Here is a 22,201-nt window from a genome sequence, read left to right as displayed (position 1 = left end):
TGGGCAAGGCTCAGATACTTAATAAGTGCTTCATATTGATATCAAGGAAAAAGAATCTCTCAAAAATTATTGGTAGAAGCAAGGGATTGGATAGAGTGAGAATTGATAGAAAGGAGATTTAAGTTCTAGCTATGCTTAAAGTTAATGTATTGCCAAGATGTGATGACTTGCATACCAGCTTGTTAAAGGATGTTAAAGATTATGAAAGGGCTTGCTATAATCTCTGAGATGTGGATAAGATGCCTGAGAACTGGAGAATGACAAATGTAACACTCATTCATGAAAAGGTACACAAATATTCCTAGAAATGATAGGTTGGTCAGATTTACATTAGTGCTGAGTAAGGTTTTTAAAACTAATTAAAGGGAAAAATATGCTTGAAGTTTTAATGAATTGGTAGAAAAGGTCAATACAACAACCTAAATGTCTCGTTAACAAGTCTCAATTTTGTTAAATAGTCGGGAGTTTCAATTTCGACAAAACATTGGTTAAAGAGTGAAAGCAGTAGATTTTCTGAAGGCATAAAGGTAGGCAGTTACTTTTCCTCAAGAAACAGTGCTAGGACCATCATCCCTTTGAAATATACCAATGATTTGGATATTGAAATACTGAATAACTTGCCAATGATACCAAATTTACAGGTGTGACAGGATGATACCAGTGGCCTGAAATAGGACGTAGGAAGTATAGCATAATAAATTTAATACAGCGAAGTGAGGTGATACTTTTTTTTGGCAGAGAGGATTGGGAAAATGAATATAGATTTAATGAAAGAGTTGTAGGGACAGTTGGACCTGGAGTTCTTTTTAAAGTGGTTGTACATACTGACAGAGTACTTAGCAAAGCGTATGGGCTCTTTAACTTAAATAGGGGTGTTGAGTATGAAAGTATGGATGTTATGATGAAATGTTATAAAATTCTGCTGTGGCTGCACCTCGAACATGCTATTGAATTCTGGTCAAGATACGTTGAGGATCCTTTTGAGAGGATTCACCAAAATGATTCCAGAGTTGAGGGATTTTGCTGACAAGGTTAGATTGTTAAAGCTGCTATTGTTCTCTTTTAAAGCAAGGGAAATTGACATTTGATTAAATGAACTTATGACTGGTTTAGATAGAGAAAAGCTGCTATTAGCTAATGGTATGATGACCTAGAGGCACAAATTTAAGTTCTGTGGTATCCGATGCAAAGCTGATGCGAGGAAATCTTGTTCTAGAATAGAATACCTAATGAGGGTAGTGAAAACATAATCTTTCCCAAGAAAGGTTGATATAAGGGAAATACATTTGCTTGATGCCAGAGGTACAGGAGGTGAATTTGACTGGTTTTGTCTATAAAGTGCTAGCGTGGACTTTGTGGATCAAATGGCACCCTTCTATATTGTCGTAATGACAGTGTGAACATGTTCAAACTGCCCTCAATCCAACATCCTCGGTGAATAACCACTAATAACCACTTTGATCTCGAAGATAAGGCTAGCAGATAAATGGGAACAAAACCATCTGTAAATTCACCTCCAAACTACCCTGCCTTCTGACTTGGAAAGATAGTACTTTTTTTTCACAGGCACTGGATTAAAACCCTAGAATTCCCTCCCAAATGGAATTATGGATCTACCTAAAGTTAATGGACTGTAGTGTGACATTGTTCCTTCCCACTGAGTATAAGAATCCAGATGTACATATATTGCTGTTCCTTCACCGTTGCAGAATCGGAATTCCAGCAGTCCCTAGGTAACAACAATGACTGCAGATGCTAGAAACCAGATTCTGGATCAGTGGTGCTGGAAGAGCACAGCAGTTCAGGCAGCATCCGAAGAGCAGGAAAATCGATGTTTCGGGCAAAAGCCCTTCATCAGGAATAAAGGCAGAGAGCCTGAAGCATGGAGAGATAAGCTAGAGGAGGGTGGGGGTGGGGAGAAAGTAGCATAGGTGGAAAAGAAGATAGGCAGGTCGGACAAGTCATGGGGACAGTGCTGAGCTGGAAGTTTGGAACTAGGGTGAGGTGGGGGAAGGGGAAATGAGGAAACTGTTGAAGTCCATATTGATGCCCTGGGGTTGAAGTGTTCCAAGACGGAAGATGAGGCATTCTTCCTCCAGGTGTCTGGTGGTGAGGGAGCATTGGTGAATAAGGCCCAGGACCTCCATGTTCTTGGCAGAGTGGGAGGGGGAGTTGAAATGTTGGGCCACAGGGCGGTGTGGTTGATTGGTGCGGGTGTCTCAGAGATGTTCCCTAAAGTGCTCTGCTAGGAGGCGCCCAGTCTCCCCAATGTTGAGGAGACCGCATCGGGAGCAACGGATACAATAAATGATATTGGTGGATGTGCAGGTAAAACTTTGGATGTAGAAGGCTCCTTTAGGGCCTTGGATGAAGGTGAGGGAGGAGGTGTGGGTGCAGGTTTTGCAGTTCCTGCGGTGGCAGGGGAAGGTGCCAGGATGGAAGGGTGGGTTGCCCCACTGAAACCCTGGCCGACCCATTGTCTCAACATGCTCCTGCCCACTGAACTCCTCTCTACCTGCCTCGACACTGTCCTATCCCCCCTAGTCCAGGAACTCCCCACATATGTTCAAGACACCACCCACGCCCTCCACCTCCAAGACATCCGTTTCCCCGGCCCCCAACGCCTCATCTTCACCATGGATATCCAATCCCTCTACACCTCCATCTGCCATGACCATGGCCTCCAAGCCCTCTGTTTTTTCCACTCCCGATGTCCCTAACAGTACCCCTCCACCGACACTCTCATTCGTTTGGCCGAACTGGTCCTCACCCTTAACAATTTCTCCTTTTGAATCCTCCCACTTCCTCCAGACCAAAGGGGTAGCCATGGGCACACCAATGGGCCCCAGCTATGCCTGTCTCCTTGTTGGCTACGTACAACAGTTGATCTTCCATAATTACACCGGCACCACTTCCCACCTCTTCCTCCGCTACATTGATGACTGCATTAGCGCCACATCATGCTCCCGCGAGGAGGTTGAGTAATTCATCAACTTCACCAACACGTTCCACCCTGACCTTAAATTTACCTGGGCCATCTCTGACACCTCCCTCCCCTTCCTGGACCTCTCCATCTCCATTAATGATGACCGACTTGACACTGACATTTTTTACAAACCCACCGACTCCCACAGCTACCTGGCTTACACCTCTTCCCACCCTACCTCTTGCAAAAATGCCATCCCGTATTCCCAATTCCTCCGCCTCCGCTGTATCTGCTCCCAGGAGGACCAGTTCCACCACAGAACACACCACATGGTCTCCTTCTTTAGAGACTGCAATTTCCCTTCCCATGTGGTTAAAGATGCCCTCCAACGCATCTCGTCCACATCCCACACCTCCGCCCTCAGACTCCACCCCTCCAACTGTAACAAGGACAGAATGCCCCTGGTGCTCACCTTCCACCCTACCAACCTTCGCATAAACCAAATAATTCGCCAATTCCACCACCTCCAAACAGACCCCACCACCAGGGATATATTTTCCTCCCCACCCCTTTCCGCCTTCCGCAAAGACCATTTCCTTCCTGACTACCTGGTCAGGTCCACGCCCCCCTACAACCCACTCTCCCGTCCTGGCACCTTCCCCTGCCGCTGCAGGAATTGTAAATCCTGCACCCACACCACCTCCCTCACCAAGGCTCTAAAGGAGTCTTCCACATCCATCAAAGTTTTACCTGCACATAAACCAATATCATTTATTGTATCCGTTGCTCCCGATGCGGTCTCCCAATGTGGACTTCAACAGTTTCCTTATTTCCCCTTCCCCTACCTCACCCTAGTTCTAAACTTCCAGCTCAGCACTGTCCCTGGGCCTTGTCCTACCTCCCTATCTTCTTTTCCACCTATCCACTCCACCCTCCCCTGCCCCTGACCTCTCACCTTCATCCTCTCCCCCACTCACTTATTTATTCTATGCTACTTTCTCTAGCTTATCTCTCCACGCCTTAGACTCTGCTTTTATTCCTGCTGAAGGGATTTTTCCCGAAACGTCGATTTTATTGCTCCTCGGCTACTGACTGAACTGCTGAGCTCTTCCAGCAGTTCCTACCTAACAACTTTCTGGGTGAAGTGCAGCGTGTGGACTGCTGCGGTTTAAGTAGACGGCTCACCACCACCACCATCACCTCAAGGGCAACTCGCGCCTAGCAATAAATACCTAGCCCAGCCGACAATGCTCACGTCCCATGAAAGAATAAAAGGAAAACTTAAATAACGATATTGTACAACCAGGTTGTTGTATGTTCGATGTAGTAAAATGTTCCAAGGTACATCATAGAAGCAATGTCAAAATTTTAAACCAAAGTAAACAATGAAATATTAGAGTTAATTATAACTATTGTTCAATGATGAGCATTTTAAAGCAGGAAAGCAAAGACATTTAATGAGGGAGATCAAAAGCTTTGGGCCCAACTGAAGCACAGAATTTGTGGGGTGCAGATTGTCCTCTTGTTATGCTGGAGATTAATCTGTGCAAAGATAAGAAAAGAAATAGGGGAGCGCAGGTAGACCATACTCAAGAGGTGGAAATAGGCAGTATGGGTGCTGAAGAAGACATACCTCAGAGAAGTCAACCTTGTTAAATTTTACACCAAAACACTGCCATAAATACATTTAATATATGTGTGTTAAAACATGCATTTAAAAAAATCAGAAAGCGATTTGAAGGTTAAGGGGGAGTGCCGCCTTTCGCCATCAAGCGGAATTACAAGTTTTCACACATAATTTCGTAAAAGGTAGGTCACACAGAATTTGTAGGAACGCAGGGATTGCGAGACTAAAAACAAAATCTTCTTCTTCAGCCTTGCTTCATGATGTGGGAATGGTGCAGGTACGTTTGGGCACACTGCCTGTCCTGACAGTTTATACCAAGGAGCTGTAGTGGCAGCTGCAGCTCCGCCTTCTATGATGACAGTAAGCGGTGAGCAGCGAGCGCTGCACGTCGCTGGCAAACTGCCCAGGACAGGGCCAACACTGACTGCACGGAATGGAAGACCACATCTCAGGAGCAGCAATACTCTGCACCGAGTGCCACACAACATGAGCCTGTGCTTCTTGCTCCTGCTCTCCTTAGTATCTATCGCACACGATGAAGGTAAGAGTAAAGCAAATATCTTCCAGTATCCAATCCACCACGGTATTCATTTCTGTTTCCCCTGAGCACAAAGGCGAAGTTTCCATCGAGCGTCAAGTGATTGATGTTTTCAGTGTCTAATTAAATTACTGACTACAATACTATTCCTGACACTGGACGAATGAGGGTCGAATAGGCGGGTCTTCCTGTAATTAGCAACATCGTTCAACGATTGATAGAAAGTACCTACTCTTACAGTTTCAAGTGACAGATTTTAAATCCCGGTTGTGAACGCAGACGCTTCTTTGCTGAATAAACAGAAAATTACAATTAATTTCGTTCCAAAACTGGAAGGGAAGCTAATGACCTCTGTTCATTAGCTGGTACAATACCCAAAGCTCAGTTAGAGCAGTGATTTACATTCACTTCAAATCCACCTCTAATTTTTTTTGTGCCCTGTTTAAAAACAAATGCAATTCTTGAGAGTAATACCGCATAGAACTGGCTAGAGCCTCCCGAACAGTTGTACTACGATTAATATTTATAAACAAAGCTCAATTTTAAACTCTAATCACTTCCAGTTCTATGTCTGACCTACATTGGCTCCAGGTCAATCAATGGCTCAATTTTTAACTCCTGGTTCCCTGTCAAAACTGTTGGATGAAGATGCTTCTAACACTTTACTGCTTATTGGGAGGAGACTGGTAATTGGGTTGAGTTTGTTCTGGTGGGTAAGACATATTGTAAATGTTTTCCCAGGCTGGGACAACTTGGCCAGAGGGGCAACTAGTTTGAAAGTACTGTTGTTACCCATAACTCCCTAATTTTTACTATGTCAATTCACTCAGCCATTTCCTCACATCAAGTGGACAGAATCAAACTGATTGGAGACTGGCATCGATGATGGTGGGATCCCTGGAGGGCATAGAGAAGGAGCATCTGCTCTGGTCTGATTAAAGATGGATGCAAATTCATATAATCCTATGTCATAGGTTCACTAGGTTGGTCAGTCATTTCCAAGTAGGCCGAGAGCTGCTGGAAGCAAACTGTCCTTATTAAATCAGGATTGGATATGCTCAGGAGGTCAAAGGTGAAAGAATGTAGAAGTCTCAGAGGTCTTGCAAATGGAGGAAGTTACAGAAATAGTGAGGGGTGAACCATGGATAGATTTAAACACAGAGGATGAGAATCTTAAAGTCTATGTGGTACTGAGTGGCAGCAAATACATCTTACGATGTGGAGGAAATTAGAATCCTCGAGATGTACAGCACGGAAACAGACCCTTCAGTCCAACTTGTCCATGCCGACCAGATATCCCAACCTTATCTAGTCCCATTTGCCAGCACTTAGCCAATATCCCTCCATCCCCTTCTTATTCATATATACATCCAGATTCCTTTTAAATGGTGCAATTGTACCAGCCTTCTCCGCTTCCTCTGGCAGCTCATTCCATACACGCACCACCCTCTGTGAAAAAAATTGCCCCTTAGGTCCCTTTTATATCTTCCCCCTCCCACCCTAAACCTATACCCTCTAGTTCTGAACTCCCCCACCGCCATTTTTCCTAAATCCCTTCCCTGGCCTATCTTCTAACCTACAGAGCAAGCATCCTCAGCACTGCATACTGTGATCTCTTCACTGAAGGTAAACCTGATTAAAGTTCCAACAACAGTCACTTGAAAAAATGTTATATTTCTTACTGAAAGTTTGACTGCTGTCACACTCATCTCTACTGGCAGCACTCCTCTGCTCTCTTTTGCCTGCCTTCCACTCCGGTAGTCATGTGGCAATTTCCCAAGACTGTCAGGAAGCCTTTCCTGCCTCCTTCGTTTCTCATCTCTCCTCATGCCAACTCTTCTTCTGAGCACTTTCTGTCCTCCCCTCTCCATCATTCTTTCCTCCATTATCCTACTCTTCTCACATTAGTGCACCACATGCTGTGCAAGTTATTGACTTTGATTGAATACCTGTCTACGCAATGCACTTGCTAATATTATTTTTAAGATGCGATTGATTTCTTATAAATATGTGAAATTAAAGAAAGTTACTTATGTGCATTTGTGTAGCTTAGAGGGAATGTTTAACACATGCCTGCCTGATACTCAGCTACATTGATTTCAATATGATTTAGTATCAAACAAAGCATATAACAGGCAATACGGTTCATTTAATGTAGTATTTCTACCTGGCCTTATAATCATATAACTTGGGAAATTTCATTCACCTTTCTTTAATCTTTATTCTAAAGTGAGTAATCTGTTCATGCTGTTGTAATGCAAATTTGAGCGGCATAATGTCTGGAGCAATCTTGCTTCCAGATATCTGCACAATTCCATCAATGTCAGTGCTATTCCTAGCTTCTCCAAAACTGCTAGAAACATTTTTGTTTATGAAAAACATTCCATTAATAGCTGTAAACAGGATTTGAAAGCGAGAGGGTACTTGGCGATGTTACAATCACCAGCGAAGTGGAACTGAGCAAACTGATGGAGCTGTAGGCTGACAGGTCCCAAACTCCTGATTGGCTTCATTCTAGAGTATTGAAAGAAGTGAGGAAATATATTCCCACACTGGTACTGAAAATGTGTGCTCCAGAATCAGGTATGGCCCTAGCCAATCTCTTTCACTACAGCTGCAACACTGGCACTTACTCTCCTCAGCATAGTGACCGAAGGGGCCATTGTCAGAGCTGTCAAGTAGCACCTGCAAAGAGAGAACCTGCTCACTGATGCACAGTTTGGGTTTTGACAGAACTATTCAAATTCAGTTTAACCTTAGGCTATTGCACAAAATACAGAGGCATGGGATTGAGGGTGATTTAGCGGTTTGGGTAAGAAATTGGCTAGCTGGAAGAAGATGGAGGGTAGTGGTTGATGTCGGTAGAGTTGTGGATAGTGCCGAAGGATGTTTTAGGTTCCAGAGAGACATAGATAAATGCAGAGCTGGGCTGAGAGGTGGCAAATGGAGTTTAATGCAGAAAAGTGTGAGATGGTTCACTTTGGAAGGAGTAACAGGAATGCAGAGTACTGGGCTAATGATAAGATTCTTGGTAGTGTGGATGAACAGAGAGATCTCTGTGTCCAAGTACATGGATCCCTGAAAGTTGCCACCCAGGTTGATAGGGTTGTTAAGAAGGCATACGGTGTGTTAGCTTTTATTAGTAGAGGGCTTCAGTTTCAGAGCCATGAGGTCATGCTGTAGCTGGACAAAACTCTGGTGTGCCCGCACCTGGGGTATTGCGTACAGTTCTGGAGTTAAAAATCACACAACACCAGGTTATAGTCCAACAGGTTGAATTGGAAGCACTAGCTTTCGGAGCGTCGCTCCTTCATCAGGTGGTTGTGGACGACACAATTGTAAGGCACAGAATTTATAGCAAAACTTTACAGTGTGATGTAACTGAAATTATACATTGAAAACTACCTTGATTGTTTGTTGAGTCTTTCATCTGTTAGAATACCATGATAGTTTCATTTCTTTCATATGTAAATCACAAAACTTTTTTTAAAAGTGACATTCTCAGGTTAACTGTAACAATTGGTGTCAGCCAGATAATATGTTGAAGGTGTTAGCCCCCTGTGTTCCCTGTCTGTGCCATAATGTTTAGACTGATTCTAATCTAAAAAGTGAGTTAACGGAGTCTTACATGGAATCATGCAGTTTTTGAGCAAAGTACAATGTAACTCTGCAAGTACAAATTCACCCCACAAACGTATATGTGCATGTGGGTTTTTGTGTGTGCGTGTGTGTGTCTATCTGTCTGTCTATCTGGGGTGGGGGGTTGTGAGTGTGTGAGAGAGTGTATGTGAGTGTAAAGTGTCTAAGTCTGTGGGAGGGTGCATGTGTGAGTGTGGGAGTGTGTGTGTCTGTAGGAGTGTGTGTGTCTGTATGCATGTCTATGTATATGTGTGTGTGTCTGTGTGTGTATGTATAGTGCAATGGTGGTCACCTGTAATGTGACATGAACCCAAGGTCCCGGTTGAGGCCCTCCCTATGGGTACGAAACTTAGCTATCAGCCTCTGCTCGGCCACTTTTCGCTGCTGCCTGTCCCAAAGTCTGCCTTGGAGGATGGTCACCCGAAGGTCCGAGGTCAAATGTCCTGGACCGCTGAAGTGTTCCCCAACTGGGAGGGAACATTCATGTCTGTTGATTGTTGTGCGGTGCCCATTCATCCATTGCATAGCCTTTGCTCAGTTTCCCCATTGTACCATGCCTCACGGCATCTTTGCCTGCAATGTACAAGATAGACAACGTTGGCTGAATCACATGAGTACCTGCTACGTACAGGGAACACAGGGGGCTAACACCTTCAACATATTATCTGGCTGACACCAATTGTTACAGTTAACCTGAGAATGTAACTTTTTTAAAAAGTTTTGTGATTTACATATGAAAGAAGTGAAACTTATGTGGTCATTCTAACAGATGAAAGACTCAACAAACAATCAAGGTAGTTTTCAATGTATAATTTCAGTTACATCGCACTGTAAACTTTTGCTATAAATTCTGTGCCTTACAATTGTGTCCTCCACAACCATCTGATGAAGGAGCGGTGCTCCAAAAGCTAGTGCTTCCAATTAAACCTGTTGGACTATAGCCTGGTGTTGTGTGATTTTTAACTTTGTAGACCCAGTCCGACATCGGCATCTCCAAACCATGACTACAGTTCTGGACACTGCATTATAGGAAGGATGTGGAAGCTTTGGAAAGGGTACAGAGGAGATCTACTAGGATGTTGCCTGGTGTGGAGTGAAGGCCTTACAAGGAAAGGCTGAGGGACCTGAGATTATTTTCGGTAGAGAAAGAATTGAGACATATAAGATAATCAGAGGGTTAGATAGGGTGGACAGTGAGAGCCTTTTTCTTCGGCTAGTGATGGCTAGAATGAGGGGGCATAGATTTAAATTGAGAGGTGATAGATATAGGACAGATATCAGATGTTGTTTCTTTACTCAGAGTAGTAGGGACATGGTATGGCCTGCCTGCAACAGTAGTAGACTGGGCCTATACTGCACTGTAACGTTCTATGTTCTCTGTTCAAACTCGGGCAAAAGAGCTAATCTCCAGAGGTGGGATGTAGGGGTGACTGGCTTGCAATATTTAACACTGCCTTTGATGCCAAGATAGCATTTGACTGAGTAAAGAATCAGGAGACTTGACTGAAACTGGAGTCAGTGGGAATTAGAGGAAGCAATCTCCACTGGTTGGAGTCATACCTGGCACCTAGGAAAGTGGTAGTGGTTGGTGGAGTTCAGTCATCTCAGCTCCAGGACATCTCTGCAAGAGTTCCTCGGTCCTAGGCCCAACCATCTTCAGCTGTTTCACAAAGGAAACCCTCAGAAATATGGATTTTCACTGAATATTGCGCAATGCTCAACAACATTCATTACTCCTCAAATACTGAGGCAATCCGAATCCATTTGCAGTCACATCCAGTCTAGGGCTGAGAAGTGGCAAGTAACATGAATGTCAGGTTGTGGCCATCTCCAAATTGAGAGAATCTAGCCATTATTCCATGACTTTTAATGGCATTATCATTGCTGAATCTCATGCTATCAACATCGTCAGGGTTATCATTGACTAGAAACTGAACCAGATGAGTCATGTAACTTCTGTGGCTACAAGACCAGGTCAGAGGTGAGGAGTTTTGAAGTGAATAACTCACCTCTAGTCTTCTTAATGGTGAAAGTGAGGAGTGAAGATGCTGGGGATCAGAGTCTAGATTAGAGTGGTGCTGAAAAGCACAGCATGTCAGGCAGCATCCAAAGAGCAGGAAAATCGACGTTTTGGGCAAAAGTCCTTCACCAGGAATGAGAAATGGAGTACTTTTGTCTAAAATGTTGATTTTCCTGCTCCTTGGATGCTGTCTGACCTGCTGTGCTTTTCCAACACCACCCTAATATAATCTCCTTTAATGTCTGCCCACCATCTACAAGGTACAAGTCAGGAGTGTGATGGAATACTCCTCATTTGCTTGGATGGATGCAGTTCCTACAACACCATGAAGGGCAAAGCAGTCCGCTTGACTGGTAAGGCATCTACCACCTTCAGTATTACCTCCCTCCAAGACCCTTGCACAATGACACTGTTGTGTACCATTGACAAGATGCATTACAATGAGTCACTCAGGTTTCTTTGATAGCACCTTCTAAACCTGCCACCTTATCAATTAGAAGGACTGAGGCAATAGGTGCATGGGAACGCCACAATCTTGATTTTGAAATATATTGCCATATCAGAGTGACTCAATCAAAATATAGTGAGGGTGTCCCTATACCCAAGGAGTGCAGCAGTTCAAAAAAAGCAGCTCACTATTGCCCTCTCCAGGACAGTTAGGTATGGGCAATAAATGCCTAGCCAGTCATGCCCACATCCCAAGTATAAAATAAAAGTTAGGTCGGATAAATTTTCCAAAATTCTCTAGATTACAGAATGGTTCCATGAGACTGGAAAATAGCAAGTATTCAAAAAGGGAGGGAAGCAGACAACTTAAAAGTGTAGGTCATCACTTGAATTCTGCCATGGAACGTTATTAGAAACAATCATGAAGATGACCAAAGCAGGAAAACTCAAGCAAGTCAGAAAGAGTCATCATGATTTTGTAAGGAAAATCATGTTTAATCAATTTATTGAACTTCTTTGAAGGAGTAACTTGTACTGTTGGTAAGGGAACGCTTGTAGACATACTGTACTTAGCTTTCCAGAAGGTATTTAGCAAGGTGTCACATCAAAGGTTATTGTTCAAAGTAGTGCTCATGGTCTAAAAGGCAGCATACTAGCATTGATAGAAGATGGGCTGGCTGACAGAAAACAGACAACATACTTAAATGGCTCTTTGATTGGCAGGATGTGATGAGTGGAGTCATGCAGGGACCTGTGCTGGAGCTTAGCCTTTTTACAATTTATATCAATGGCATAGATAACAGGAGCCAAGGCATGATAGCTACATTTATAAATAACACACAGGTACATGAGAAAGAATGTTTGAAGAAGACATAGAGGATGTGGATGGACAGATATAGATAGCTTCACTGAGTGTGCAAAAACTCTCACAGTTGGAGTATCATGTGGAAAATGTAAACTTGTTTACTTTGACAAGAAGATGAAAGAAAGAGTGTTATTTAAATGGAGAACAACTGCAGAATTCCAATGCGGAGAGGGATCTAGTTATTCTAGTTTTTTAAATTATTCACTCCTGGGATGTGGATGTTGGTGACTGGCCAGGGTTTATTGCCTGCCCCGAATTGTCCTTGGGAAAGTGGCGGTGAGCTGCCTTCTTGAACTGCTGCAGTCCATGTGCTGTAGATAGACTATTGAGGCTGTTGTGGAGGGAATTTCAGGATTTTGATCTAATGACACTGAAGGTATGCTGATATATTTCCAAGTCAGGATGGTGAGTGGCTTGGAGGGGAACTGGCAGGTAGTGGTGTTCCTATGTATCTTCTGTCCTTGTCCTTCCAGATGGTAGTGGTTGTGAGTTTGGAAGGTGCTACCTAAGGATCTTTGGTGAATTTCTGTGGTGCATTCAATAGATAGTACACATTGCTGCTACTAAGTCACTGGTAAAGGAAGCATATTTTTGAGGATGTGGTGCCTATCAAGCGGGCCTCTTTGTCCTGGATGGTTTCAAACTTCTTGAGTGTAATTGGAGGTATACCCATCCAGGCAAGTGGGGAGTATTACATCCTGACTTGTGCCTTGTTTTTTTTTATATAGATATTTTTATTAGAAATTTAACATTTTTACAAGTTTACAAAAATAAACAAAACTCTCAGATATAAACATTGATATACAATTAGCTCAAATATACAATAGCCAAAATTTAACAATAAAAAAAACAAAAAAAAACGAAAAAAAAGAAAAATAAACAAACAAAACTCAACTATCTACTAATCTAACCTACAACAAACCAGAGTGTATATTTAAGTCTCTTACATGCTCGGAATGTGTTAGCATCAGATATAATAAAACCCGTATTCGTGCGGGATTCCTGCCCCGAGGGACCCCGGACCAGCCAGGTTTGTAATCTCAATTAAATAAAAGCCCTTGTTAGGATAGCCGAAATATCTGTATTTATGTAATTCAAAAAGGGCTGCCATATTTTATAAAATAATTCGGTCTTTCGGTGCACCATGTTTGTAAGGAAGTCAAGGGGAATACATTCCATAATTAATCTGTGCCAATTTGAAAGTCCAGGGGGGCCCTCAGCCGCCCAGTTCACCAAAATATTTTTCCTTGCACAGAAAGAAAGAATAGAAAATAGTCTCTTCCCGTACGTGTCCAGGGAGGGAAAGTTCGAAAAGCCCAAGAGGAGAGATACAGGGTCCACTTTAATTTCCGTTCCTAAAATTTCTGTCAGGGTACTTGCTACTTTAGTCCAATATCTACGGATCTTATGACAGGTCCATAAGCAATGTACAAGAGTGCCCACCTCTATTTTGCATTTAGGACACATTGGAGATGCTCCTGCCTTAAATTTTGCCAATCGAACCGGTGCTATATGGGCCCTATGAAGTATCTTCAGCTGGATAGCCTGGGTTCTGTTACAAATAGTAATTCTTCTAGCATTTTCCCAAATATCATTCCATGTTTCTGTGGAGATTTCTAGTCCCAGATCCTGATCCCATGTTTTAAGCAGATTATCCATATCTCCCGATACTTCATCATGTAGTAAATGATAAATAGTACTGACGGAAGATACCCCCACTGGTCGTAGGACACTACATTCTCTATTGGATTTATAAAGACTATCTAATAACGTCGTCTTCTTCTGTATATAATCTCGAATTTGGAAGTATCGAAAGAGGTCTCCATTGGGTAATCCGAATTTCTGACGCAGCTGTTCGAAAGACATCAGGACCCCATCTTTAAATAGTTCCCCTAGACATGAGATACCCCTGGATCTCCAGAGTTTAAAAGTGGCATCTGTTAACCCCGGTTGGAATCCCCATGCTCCCACTATCGGTGCATAGGGGGATGTTTTATGTGAATTGCCCTCATTTTGCCGCATTATATTCCAAGCCTTGATTGTATTTAGTATTATAGGGTTTTTACAGTGATCAGTAATGATTTTCCTCTTGTCTGAGAATAAAAGGTTAATAAGTGGGTATTTTACTTGAGAAGCCTCGATGTCCAATCAGATTGATTGTGGATCAGACGAGACCCAATCAGCTATGTAACTTAATAGGGAACTTAACTGATATTTCCTAAAGTCTGGGAAGTCCAATCCACCCCTTGCCTGTGGAAGCTGTAGCTTCTTCAGCTTAATGAGGGGCCGCCTATGATTCCAGATAAAGGAACCCAGCCAGCCATATAATTTACATAAAGCCGTCCTCGGCAGCATCACCGGAAGCATTCTCATAGGATATAGGAGACGGGGCAGGACATTCATTTTGATTAGTGCTATCCTACCCAACCAGGAAATTGGTAGGTCTCCCCATCGCTGGAGGTCCTGCCTTATCCTTTCCAATAAATACACAAAATTAGCCTTATACAACTGACCAAATACTGGAGTAATAAAAATGCCTAAATATAAGAAGCCCTCCAGGGACCAGCGAAAGGGAAAAAGGGATCCGTCCGCTAAGCGGGGTATCATAGCAAGGCCACCCATTGGCATAGCCTCCGATTTTGAAAAATTAATTTTATAGCCTGCGAATGCACTAAATGTATTAATAACTTGGATTAAGCGAGGTATGGACATCAAAGGGTTACTGAGGAATAGAAGAACATCATCTGCATAAAGGGTAATTTTATGTTTACCTGTACCAATCCTTGGGGCCACTATATTAGGATCAGCTCGTATAGCTTCTGCTAGTGGTTCAATTATTAGCGTAAATAACAATGGCGAGAGGGGACATCCTTGACGGCAGCCCCTACCCACACTGAAGCTATCCGAACCTAATCCATTGGTAACCACAACTGCTTTGGGATCACTATACAATGTTGGTAAACACCTGTCCAACGCCAAACCTCTCCAATGTGTAAAACAAATATTACCATTCGACCCTATCAAATGCCTTTTCCGCGTCTAATGAAACCACTACTCCTGGTATCTTTCCCTGATGACAAGCTTGAATCATATTCAGAGCCCTTCTAACATTATTGGATGATCTACGGCCCTGAATAAACCCCGTCTGATCCTCCTTTATAATATGTGGCAGTATCCTTTCTAGTCTCAGTGCTAACGTTTTAGAGAGGATTTTAAAATCTACATTTAGCAAGGATATTGGTCTGTATGATGTACAATCTTCTGGGTCCTTTCCTTTTTTAAGAATAAGAGAGATATTTGCTTATTTCAGCGAAGGCGGGAGACAGCCCTGACTATATGCATAGTTATACATGTCCATAAGTGGACCAGCCAGTATTTCTGTAAATTCTTTATAGAATTCAGGTTGAAAACCATCTGGGTCCGGCGCCTTACCATTTTGAAGTTGCCTAATTGCATCAAGTATTTCTTGGAGTGTAAGAGGAGCATTTAGGACCGATACTTGTTCCAGAGTGAGGCCTAGAAAAGTCAAATTTTTAAAAAATGACTGCATCCTCTTTGTCCTATCTTCACAATCCTGTGATTTATATAACTCAGAATAAAATTCTCTAAAGATCGCATTAATCTTTTTGTGATCATGAGTCAAAATACCCGTACTTTCCTTGATAGATGTAATAGTCTGAGGGGCCTTTTTTTTCTTTGCAAGAAATGCTAAGTATCTACCCGGTTTGTCACCATATTCATATAACCTTTGTTTTGCAAATAATATTTCCCTCTTAACCGTTTGAGTAAGCGTAGTGTTTAGAGCTGTCCTAAGAGCTGTAATCCTTTGCAATTTAATAATAGAAGGTCTATCAGTGTGTGCTGTTTCAGCCGCTTTTAAGCGGGCTTCAAGCAGGCGCTGTTGTTCTCCCTTTAATTTCTTCTGGGTCGCTGAGTAGGAGATGATCAAGCCTCGCGTGTAAGCTTTGATGGTCTCCCACATCATTGACGGGTTGCTAGCTGTACCTGAATTAATTTCTAAAAAAGTTTTAAATTCTTGAGAGAAGTACTTTACAAATTTACTATCTTTCATTAGGAAGGGGTCCATACGCCAATGCCGAGGGGATGTCCCATTGTTCCTCGCCTTAGTTTCCATATATACAGCAGCGTGGTCAGAAATTGCTATACTACCTATTTTACAGGATGATATGGAATTTAAAAAAATCGAGGGGGCAAAAAACATATCAATTCTGGTATGACATTTATGTGGATTAGAGTAGAAAGAAAAATCTCTGCCCTGTGGATGAAGACATCTCCATACATCTACTAATCCTAATTCTTTGTTCAGATCCATCAATTGTCTAGATCTGGGAGATACTCCTGCAGTACTCTTGGGAATCCTATCTATTTCCGGATCCATAATACAATTAAAATCTCCCCCTATAATTATATGACGGGCATCAAAAGCCATCAATTTTGAAAAGGCTTCCGTTATAAATTTAAAGGGGTGTGCCGGGGGCAGTACAAATTTAAAATCCCATATTCCTCTCCATTTATGAGGGCTTTAATCAAGATATATCGTCCAGATTCGTCTTTTATCTGCTTTAGGATTTTGAAAGGGAAATTCTTCTGAACAAGAATAACAACTCCCCTGCTTTTTGAGCTAAAAGAAGAAAAAAAGGCCTGATCAAATCCGCCCTATCGTAATTTCAAGTGTTCTTTATCTGACAGGTGTGTCTCCTGTAGGAGAGCTATATCAACTCTTTCCTTCTTAAGATTTGATAATATTTTCTTCCTTTTGACTGGCGAATTACTCCCCTTGACATTCCAGGTGCACCACTTAACCGACTGATCAACCATAATCCTCTGGGCCAATCCGAGACCCCTCGGGAGGGGGAACCCTATCCAGAACATCCCAAGCGTAGAACATGTGAAATTTACAAAAATAAAACCTCTTTAATACACCCACAACAATACAGTTAAAAACTATTTCTAAATAAAAAAAATATAAAATGTATCTAAGTGGAGACTTTCCCCCTTGTTCCCAGGGGGTGTCACTTCCTCTCCAAAAGTCCATCATATCCTCTCCCAACCAATGCCCCACCCTTGACCCAGGCACTCCTCAATAAAATGAGGAGAATTCAAATATAATACAAAGCTAGAGTTAACAGTGAGCACCCTACCCCCACCCATACCAACACCTGGGTATTTTTGGTAATGTTAATACCATATATAAACATATAACTATAAAATTACCACCTCAACGACTAATAATTAAATATAATAATACAAAATAACAAGGGGAAAACAACCCCGCTCCTAGAGACAGAGGTAAAATTGAATAAGGTAACCACCTCCCCCCACCAACATTAACCAAAATCCCCAGCTTTTATATGTATATATATAAACACACATATACATACATCCCTCATATATACATAAAATAATAACAGAAAACAACCGCAAGGGGGGGTGGGGGGAAATCAAATCCCTCTCCCCAACCCCCATGATAATGTTAAACAGTAAGGTAAGAGAAAAAAAAGGGGGGGATATAAATCAAAGCGGGGGGGAAAGGCAGACCAACATCCATTATGTCTTACAGTTTATCTAAGAGAGTCCAAGAATTCCTTAGCCTTTTCTGGTGATCCAAAGTTATATACGGATCCTTCATGGTTAAAGCGTAACGTCGCTGGGTAGCGTAAGGAGTACTGAATATTTAAGTCCCTTAAACGCTTCTTCGCCTCGTCGAATGCCTTCCTCTTTCGAACCAAAGCCGGGGAAAAGTCCTGAAATACCATGATCTTGGATCCTTTATAGATCATAGCTTGGGGGTCTTTTCCGAGATTTCTAGAGGCTTCTAGGAGTATCTGCCTCTCCTTGTAGCTCTGCAGCCGGAATAGGACCAGGCGTGGGCGCTGGTTCGAGCTGGGCCCGCGTATTGCGACCCTGTAGGCCTATTCCACCCTTACCTGGCCTGATCCAGCTTGCAGATTTAAAAGCTGTGGCAGCCACTGCTCCAGGAATGCTGTAAGCTGGCCTTCCTCTTCCCGTTCGGGAAGGCCCAGCAAACGAATATTTTTTCGACGACCTCGATTATCGAGGTCGTCAATATGATTTTCCAAGGTCCGGACTCGCTGCTCGAGAGTCCGGACCTGATCCACGGCCGATTGAGCAGTATTTTCGGATGTCGCGGCCTTTAACTCCGCCCCTCTGACTCGGCGTTCAATTTCTTGGATTTCTCGGTCGTGCTTCTGCAGCGCGGCCGAGAGCGAGTCCCAACGATTTCTGGATTCTGCAATAAAGGCATCGATCTTCGAGTCCAGCTTGGAAATCATTTCTGCAAGGCTTGTTACTGTAGGTAAGTCCCCCGGGGCGGCTGTGGACGCCTCTGCTGCAGCTGGAGAGGGTGGGGGAGGGGTTCCTGCTTGCTGAGAGCTGCGGGCTCCTTCCCTTTAGTCATTTTTACTTAGGATTAAATTGTTTAAATGTAATATTACACAACTAATTAAATTACACAACTATTATAAATGATTTGGTGAGCGTGGTAGAGGGTGGGTGACCCACTGTACCCAAGTCTTGGGAGGAGCACTATAGACTCAGTCTTGCTGGGTCGCCGCCATCTTGGATCCCCCCGACTTGTGCCTTGTAAATGGTGGACAGACCTTGGGGAGTGAGTTACTCACCGCAGTATTCCTAGCCTGTGACCTGTTCTTATTGCCACTGTATTTATATGGCAATTCCAATTCAGTTTCTGCTCCAGGGTGTTGGTAGTGGGAGAGACAACTACAGTAACAACATTGAATGGTAAGGGTTGGTAGTTAGATTGTCTTTCATTGGATCTTATTGCTTGGCATTCATGTGGCACGAATATTACCCACCACTTTTCAGCCCAAGCCAGGATATTGTCCAGGTCTTCAGTATTTGGACATAGACTGCTTCAGTACCTGAGGAGGTGCTGGACATTGCACAATCATTGGCAAGCGTCCGACTTCTGACCTTAGGTTTTAGGGAAGGTCATTGATGAAGCAGCTGAAGATGGTTGGACCTAGGACACAGCCCTGAGGAACTCTTACAGAACTGTCTTGGAGCTGAGATAACTGATCTCCAACAACCATAACCATCTTCCTTTGTGCTAGAATGACTCCAACCAGTGGTTTCTTTCTCTCCAGTTGAAAATGTGTTGCTGGAAAAGCGCAGCAGGTCAGGCAGCATCCAAGGAGCGGGAGAATCGATGTTTCGGGCATGACCCCTTCTTCAGGCTCATGCCTGAAACGTCGATTCTCCTCCTTGGATGCTGCCTGACCTGCTGCGCTTTTCCAGCAGCACATTTTCAGCTCTGATCTCCAGCATCTGCAGTCCTCACTTTCTCTCCAGTTGACTCTGGTTTGGTGTGTGAATCGCAAAAGGTGAGTATGCAGGTACAGCAAGTAACGCAGAAGGTAACTGGAATGCTGTGTTTTATTGTGAGAGAACATGACCCTAAAAATAAGTATATTATGCTTCAATTATGCTGGGCATTGGTGAGACCACATCTCAAATACATTTTGCAGTTTTGGTCTCCTAGTTTAAGGAAGGATGTATATCAGTTGGAGTTGGTTCAGGGAGGTCTATTAGATTGGATCATTTGTGTTCTCATATGCTCAAATATTTTAGACATATCGGTTTGTTTCCAGTGGAGTTTTTAAGGGCGAGGAGTGACTTGATTGACATGTGTATGAACCCCCTTGATGGTCTTGATGTGGGGGGTTGAATACATAATCATAAAGTGATTTGAAAACAGTGATCATAACTCCTTAAAGTTAGGATAGCTATGAATAAGGACAATTCAGGACCTTGCGGGAAGGTACTAAATTGGGTGAGAGCAAAATACAGCAGTATTTGGCAGCAGCTAGAGACTGTTAATTGGGAGAAGCTGTTATCAGTTAAGTACACATTTGACTTGGAGTCATAGAGATGTACAGCATGGAAACAAACCCTTCAGTCCAACTTCTCTATGCTGACCAGGTATCATAAATTAATCTAGTCCCATTTGCCAGCACTTAGCCCCTATCCCTCTAAATCCTTCCTATTCATATTCCTGTCCAACTGCCTTTTAAATGCTGTAATTGTACCAGCCTGCCACTTCCTCTGCCAGCTCATTCCATGCCTGCACTACCCTCTGTGTGAAAAAGCTGCCTCTTAGGTCTCTTTTATATCTGTTCCACTCTCACCTAATCCCGTGGGAATTGTTTAAAGGCCCACTAGTAAGAGTTCAGGACTGGCAAGTTCCAGTATGGAGGAAGGACAAGGATGGCAAGGAAAGTAACCTTTGGATAACAAGGGAGATTGGGAATTTAGTCAAAAGGTAAAAGAAGCATATGTAAGTTTTAGGAAGCTAAAATCGGACAGGACCCATGAAGAATATAAAGAAAGTAGGAAAGAACTCAAGCAGGGAATTAGGAGAGCAAGAAGGGGCCATGAAATGACCTTGGCAAGTAGGGTTAAAGAGAATCCCAAGGCAATCAATGCATACATTAAATACAAGTAGATAACTAGGGAGAAGGGAGGACCATTCAAGGATAAAGGAGGGGGATCTTGTGCTTGGAGGAAGAGGATGTGGGTGAGATCCTAAGTGAGTAATTTGTCTTTGTGTTTACCCAGGAGAAGGATACAGAGGATTGTGAGATGAGTGTGGAACATGCTGATATGCTATAGCATTTAGCAATCAAGAAAGAAGTGGTTTTGGTTCTCTTGAAAAGCACTATGGTAGATGCATCCCCAGGGCCCAATGGTATCTACCCCAGGTTATTGAGAGAGGCAAGAGAGGAGATTGCAGGGGCCTTGAGAAGATCTTTGTATCATTGCCACCCACTGGAGAGATCCCGGGGGACTGGCGAGTAGCTAATGTTGTTCCTGTGTTCAAGAAGGGAAATAGGGATAATCCAGGAAACTATAGACAGGTGAGTCTCACGTTGGTGGTTGGGAAGCCATTGGAGAGAAATCTTAGGGATGGGATTTACATACATTTGGAAATACATAGCCTAATTAGGACAGTCAGCATGGCTTTCTGCAGGTCGGGTCATGTCTTAATAACTTGATTGAATTTTTCGAGGAGGTGACAAAGATGATCAATGAGGATAGAGCAGCAGATGTTGACTACATGGAATTTAGTAAGGCTTTTGGCAAGCTCCCTCATGGTAGGCTCATCCAGAAGGTTAAGGTGAATGGGATCCATAGTGACCTGGCTGCTAGGGTTCAGAATTGGCGAGCCCATAAAAGGATAAGTGGTAGAAGGGTGTTTTTCTGACTGTGGGTTCGTGACCAGTGATGTTCCGCAGGGATCTGTACTGGAAACCACGGTCATTCCTGAAGAAGGGCTTATGCCCGAAACGTCAATTCTCCTGCTCCTCGGATGCTGCCTGACCTGCTGTGTTTTTCCAGCACCATACTTTTCAACTCTGGAAACCACTGTTGTTTTTGATGTACATAAATGACTTGGATGAAAATGTAGATGGGTGGGTTGGTAAGTTTGTAGATGATAGTTAAAGGATACAGCAGGATATAGATCAGTTGCAGATATGAGTAGAGAAATGGCAGATGGTTAATTGGATAAGTGTGAGGTGTTGCAACTTAGGAAATCAAATGTTAAGGAAAAGTTTACAGTTAATGGCATTGATGTACAGAGGGTTCTTGGGGTTCAAGTCCATATCTCCCTGAAAGTGGTCGCAAAAATAGGGTGGTAAAGAAGGTGTATTGCATGCTTGCCTTTATTGATTGTGTCAAGATGTCATGTTGCAGCTTTATAAGACTTTGGTTAGGCCACGCTTAGAGTATTGTGTTCAATTCTGGTCGCCACATTACAGGAAGGATGTAGAGGCTTTGGAGAGGGTGCAGAAGAGGTTTACCAGGGTGCTGCCTGGATTAGAGGGTATGAGCTATAAAGAGAAGCTAGAAAAACTCGGGTTGTTTTCTCTGGAGCGGCAGAGGCTGAGAGGAGACTCTGATCGAAGTCTGTAAAGTTATGAGCTGCATAGATGGAGTTGACGGTCAGAATCCTTTTCCCAGAGTTGAAATATTTAATACTAGGGGACTTGCATTTAAGGTGGGAGGGAGAAGATTCAAAGGAGATGTGAGTGGTGAGTTTTTTACACAGAGAATGGTTGAAGTCTGGAACATGCTGC

At 43.1% G+C, this 22,201-nt stretch overlaps 1 protein-coding gene across 3 annotated transcripts in view; it reads left to right on the top strand.

Annotated features, from left to right (window-relative positions):
* The first annotated feature begins 4,501 nt into the window (after positions 1–4,501).
* The window catches only part of LOC122549391 (uncharacterized), a 124,351-nt gene continuing 106,651 nt past the window's right edge, over positions 4,502–22,201 (top strand). The window contains exon 1 of one of the 3 annotated variants that reach the window (XM_087988897.1): positions 4,502–5,094. In XM_087988897.1, coding sequence (XP_087845023.1) covers positions 4,905–5,094 — 190 coding nt within the window. In that variant the 5' untranslated portion in view covers positions 4,502–4,904. The remainder of the gene's footprint in view (positions 5,095–22,201) is intronic. The other 2 variants (XM_087988889.1, XM_043689139.2) reach the window with 2 other exon arrangements.

Source organism: Chiloscyllium plagiosum, unplaced genomic scaffold (genome assembly GCF_037043375.1).
Source record: "Chiloscyllium plagiosum isolate Xiang-an unplaced genomic scaffold, Cpla_swu_hap1 HiC_scaffold_1, whole genome shotgun sequence".
NCBI lineage: Eukaryota > Metazoa > Chordata > Chondrichthyes > Orectolobiformes > Hemiscylliidae > Chiloscyllium > Chiloscyllium plagiosum.
This window is presented reverse-complemented; position numbering and strand designations above follow the sequence as displayed.